At 38.0% G+C, this 5,681-nt stretch overlaps 1 protein-coding gene across 1 annotated transcript; it reads right to left on the bottom strand.

The window, feature by feature from the left end:
- Window positions 1-290: 290 nt before the first annotated feature.
- LOC113360072 (glutamic acid-rich protein-like) lies at window positions 291-821 on the bottom strand. Its single transcript, XM_026603621.1, has one exon. The coding sequence runs from the start codon at window positions 819-821 to the stop codon at window positions 291-293; it is 531 nt and encodes a 176-aa protein (XP_026459406.1).
- Window positions 822-5,681: the final 4,860 nt, after the last annotated feature.

The following is a 5,681-nucleotide window of genomic DNA, read 5'->3' as shown; positions in this document are numbered from 1 at the left end:
GTCAGAGAATATCCACACGACTTTGTGCACGTCACACGTGGCACATTCTAGTATTTTCACAGATGGAAATCATCAGGGCGAGCCGAAGGGATCATGATGGATTTTGGCGCATGAATATTGGTCTATTTCATTTGATTCAATCAGAAGGAATCAATATTAATAAAATGGTTTCTCATTCAAAAAGAAAATCCTAATCATGAAGTGAAGTTGTTCAAATAATCAAAGAGATGTCTACTACGAAGACTAAGAAAAAAAAACATTCGAATGTTCAAATAAGATTATGAGCAAGACTAATCGTCAGAGTCATCTGATTCGTCATCATCATCATTCTCTGAAGAATCCTCTTCAGACTCTTTCTCAGAATCACTATCTGAACTAGAGAACTCTTCCTCGACGAGATCACCATTTATTGTATTCCAGTGGTCCTCTTCGTCACATTCAGATTGAAGATCAGCCTTGACCTGCCGCTCAATCTCTCTGTGTGGTGGATATGGCCTAATTTTGCGTTCCATCGGCTTCAATACAGGTTCCTCTTCTTCAACATCTGATTCTGAGGCTACACCATAAGGACGGGATCGGAGTCTCTCCTCTGCTTCTTGTGTTTTCCGTTGAATTCTGTGTCTCTTCACTCGATAGTCAGCAATTGCCTCCTTCTTGGCTTTCCTCTTCAAGAGATCATCACGAGCATCTTTCAACTTGTCGAGGGGCATGCTATTTATCGCCTTCTTAGCATGATCCGTATTGGCACGCATTTTGGCTGCAGAAGTCCTGGAATCCTTCTCAGAAGAGCTAGAAGAATAATCACTGCTGGAAGACACCATTGTCTGGAACCAGAGACACAAAATCATGGATGTGCCAATGTCAATTTCACAATGAAATGGTAATTCTTAACTCTTACCTTTTTATGATTCCACTAACAGTAGTCATTGTAATGCAAGAGTTAACACTTCAAAAATCGCTTGTTTCTTCGAACCTACAAAAGACGAGCAAAACTCAGATTTCCATAAAATCATGAACACTTCCACTGTGTGAGCATTTTCCATATAATTATGAAAACTGAACAATATTTCATCATAAATAATTGTTCACTTTTAAATATTACTCAAAGTCAGGCTTTGATTTTCAAAAATATATATTTATATATATAAAAAAAAACGTGAATTACTCACGTAATTTTTTGAGAAAATTTTTTGACGTGAGCAAAACTCACGCGAAGAAAAATTATGGATATTCCACGGTTTTATAAAAAATAATAATATATATTTTCCTTCGTATGAGCGCCCGTCTTTAAAATGAGGGTTTATTTCGATATTCTGATAATTTACGCCTTTTAAGATAAAGTTTTGGTTTTCATGAAAGCTCATAAACAAAATTTTATCACTAGAAACAACTCTATATGTAAAAAAAAATCTCTCTTAAGTCAGGGATTATTATTAGTTTCTTAAACTAACGATTGAACGAACATACGTTTTCAAACAAGGGTTTTTCTACAAAATTCACACTCATATATGTACATGTATATAACTTTAGCATGAAAAAAACATGAACAACTCATGAAACTTCTGGAAAAAAGAAAAAAACTTACCTGGTCGGCAACCGGAATATGGCCGGACGGTGATCAGACGGCCGATGACGGTGATTTCCGACGAATTTTTCCTTCTTTCCTCTGCTGCTGACGTGAAGGGATGAAGAAGATGAAGGTGGTGGTCGGTCGTGGAGGTGAAATAAAAATAAAGAGGATTAATTCCTTTTATATCAAATTTTATTTCCAAAACCTAATTTCACAAGGATTTCCTTTTGGGCCCGGACCCGTGAATCCTAAACCGACCAAGGTTCCATCACCAAATCAGCGGTGCTACACCACTTTATGCTCGTTAGATGATGCTCTATCATGCCACTGGGATCTTCGTTCAAGCCATGGTTTGTTCGTGCAATCGAAAATCCGGTAAATATCTTATCTTACGACTAAATTCAATTACTTATTTCGTTCATAACTAGAAAATCACCATCTAGTGCTGACTGAGGAACATGACTGTCCCTCACTAAGCAGGGGACTTAATGTAGATGGTGAATTTTCGACAAAGGCTAAAATCGTAAAATCATAATTGTACATACTCCTGATCCAGCAATCAGATGAGTATTGAGTCTCATGTATCTCATTAAGCATGAAAGTTCATGACGCAAGAACCTATGGCTGAGAATATTATCTCTCAGAATATATGTAGTGTAGTCTCTCAGCTGAGGCAACGACATATCTCATAAATACTGAGCAATTTCAGTAAATATTTTTATATAGAATCGAACGATTGGACGTCTCCTAGACATCTTGCCTGCTAGTATAGAGCAATAACGTCTTCAGGATGTAACAATGTTTTCCCTGACTATATAAAAGAAATATGACGCTTCAAGAAGCTCATATTAGTCGACTCTCTCAGATAATTAATGCTCCTAGATAGCATGCCTGCTAGTATAGAGCCATCAATTAATTATCTCTAATCCTTAAATTCATTAACTGAATATTCGAAAATATTCTATGTTCTTCATAATATTTCATTACTTCAATTCGTGGTTCTTCCCAGCAGAATTACATGGGTTAGTGATAAATATTCAACGTACGGGAATCTAAGCCGCTATCGAGTAAGCCCCGACCAAAATGGTGCAAGTGTACTCAGCAATAATGCACTAGCGAGCACCTGAATGCACGAACGAGCATTCTAAAATACGAAGGAACGATGAACCTATGCAAAATATGAAGAAAAATAATAATAATAAAATATTAGCTACGGCGCTAGGGGACTGAGCCGATCGGCCGGCCAGTTACGTCATGGCCAGTCCCACGCCTAATTCTCTATTTTATTATTTTTCCTTGATCTCATGAAAATCCCTTCATTTGAACAAATATCCTTCATTTTAAGGAAACTCCTCACTTTCATGGTGTTTCCTCCGTATCAAGGAAATAATAAAAAATTAGGAAAGGTGTCGCGGGACCATGCTCACTAGCCGGACGGTCATGCCCTAGTTGTGGCAGGTCCCACACCTTGCATTCCTTATTATTTTATTATTATTATTTTCTTCATCCCATGAAATTCCTTAGTTTCTTGATATTTCCTTCACATCAAGGAAAAGATATAAAATTAGGGCAGACTCACGGGACCGGGTCATATCCGGCCGACCATGCCCTAGTCGTGGTCGGTCCCACATGCCCCTTATTTTATTATTATTAATTATCATTGTTTCATTCATCTCATGAAACTTTAAGGAAAACTCCTTTATTTCAACAAACTCCTTGATTTCATGGTATTTCCCTAAAAACATGAAAAATAATATAAAATTAGGAAAAGTGCTATGGGACCGGGCTTATTGGTCGGCCGGCCATGCCTTGGCCATAGCGGGTCCCACACTTCATGCTTCCTTATTTTATTATTATTATTATTTCCATCATCTCATGGAAATTCCTTAACCTTATGAAACTCCTCAATTTCATGGTATTTCCTTCACATCAAGGAAATTACTTAAAATTACATAAAATTGGGAAATCTGTCACGGGACCGGGCTTGCTAGCCGGCCGGCCGGCCATGCCCTATCCGTGGCCGGTCCCACACCTTGTAATCCCTTATTTTATTATTATTTCCATCATCTCATGGAAATTCCTCAGTTTCAGCAAAAACCCTGAATTCTTCATATTTTCTCAAATGAATGCTCAAATGCACGCCAGAAAATATCAAAATTCTCAGGACTAAGACGCAAACACTTTGGTGACATGAGCATATTACCTTGACCGACCAAGGTTGGCTCTTTGGCTTGCAAGAGGCCGGTCCCATACTTTTTCATCATTTGACCTAATTTGTTCACATTAGGATCAAACTCTTCCAAACAATTTGGAATTTCATAAAATGATCGTAAGTCGGTCCCATGACTAACCAGGGCCGGTTTCATGACCCCTTGGTCGGTCCTTCATCTCTTCATAATTAATTAGGATTTATCACTTAAGGTTCAGACGAACATTATTTTAACGAAGGATTAAACCAACATTTAATCATCTTTTCACCAACTGGTCTTCAAGAGACTTTGGTATTTTGCTCACTAGAGCATCTGGGCGTTACATGGTCGACTCATCATCCCATGTAGTCGGTCCCTCCTTCACTCCGTGGTTATTTTCAATAAATCATCAATTGATCGGCAATTGATCGAAATTAGGGTTTTCGAATCCAAGGTTCATAATTCCAGATTCAACACTAATAATTTTACGTTGATCCCGTGATCAACATTTTAATTAATTATACTCAGTTCCATTGCCAGTATTCTAAATTAATATTTTATTTGGTTGTGTTACCAATAATTCATCAAACGAGCAACATCTGCTCAGATGAGCAATATTTACTCAGACTAAGGAATACCGGTTCAACTATCAATATTCAACAATCCATCGGATGAGCAATATTTGCTCACATTAACTATCAACATTTACTCGAGAATTATACCTCTGTCTCAGCAGACACGTTCGATTCATGAGTCTTAGAACATTTGCAAATCACATTCGATTCAGCAATACAAGGACTCATCGTCCCATGAAGTCAGCAACTGACTAACTAAATACATGTCTGCCTTGCAGACTCACAATCACGAGACATCAATCGTGTTACATGGGGGATATTAACTAGGGTTTTGGTCTGGCGGTCTACGGCACGTGTGTTCATACACACGATGAGAATATGAGCAAGTCGTGCAATCAGTTGGAGGAGTTAGCAAAGTAGTGGATGGGAAATCAACCAAGTCTCTGCACGATGAACAACTGGTTTTGACACGATTTCCACTTCCCCATTCTTTGACTCCAGCAACTGTCACACTTCATGGGATCAAGGTGTTTACAATTCTAGCAATATAAATCTTTGAATCATGATTGGAAAGGAAGACACTCTTTCGTCAAACAGACAATTTTCGTAAAGACAAGAGCACACGAACTCATCGTCTGAAACAATTACTCTCAACAGAGCAAATTCAATCAATCAAAACTTATCTTATTTCTTCACGCAGAATATACAACACACCTACAATTTCGATCACCATTGATCTCACACATTTCTCAGCTTCCCTCATACATATCGACCCATCCTCTCTTGTGACCGAATTGACTCTGGAACGACCATTGTCTTGGTTTAGGCCGGAGTCCTACAGATTGATCTCCCGAATTCAAAACACTCCCTTTTTGCAGTGCATCTGTGTGAGGTTATACAGTTCGCTCGGTTCAAGGAGTTTTCTCAGCACGGTCGTCTCCTCAATTCCTTAGAAACCAGCAACTCTTTTTGCCCCATCTACAACCGGTCATACCAAATCATAAGTCTAGGCATTGTGATGGGTTATACCAAGATACATAACCTGAGTTAAGATCGGTTCTACCAACTCAAACATATTGGTCATCCAAAGATATTCAATGAATACCAAGACCAATAATCCTATTGATTTCCCTTTCGATTCACAAAACAAGTTTATGAATGTACTTCCTTTAAAAAAAATGTAAAACATTGTTTCGTAGGATGAAATCTTCACCATAACCCAGTCACATAATCATAACACTATATACAAGATTATGTCGATGTCATATCTACGAAGTTCAAAATATGAGCGTTATACTTCGTAGTCTAATTCTTTAATACTATGATCATGTCACATCACTAGAGTAT

The sequence above is a fragment of the Papaver somniferum genome, chromosome 3 (assembly GCF_003573695.1).
Source record: "Papaver somniferum cultivar HN1 chromosome 3, ASM357369v1, whole genome shotgun sequence".
NCBI classification, from domain to species: domain Eukaryota; kingdom Viridiplantae; phylum Streptophyta; class Magnoliopsida; order Ranunculales; family Papaveraceae; genus Papaver; species Papaver somniferum.
Note: the sequence above shows the minus strand (reverse complement) of the source record. Positions and strands in the feature narration are given on the sequence as shown.

Coding starts and splice junctions, on each gene's coding strand:
- LOC113360072 (XM_026603621.1), bottom strand. CDS start 821: ATGGTGTCTTCCAGCAGTGATTATTCTTCTAGCTCTTCTGAGAAGGAT.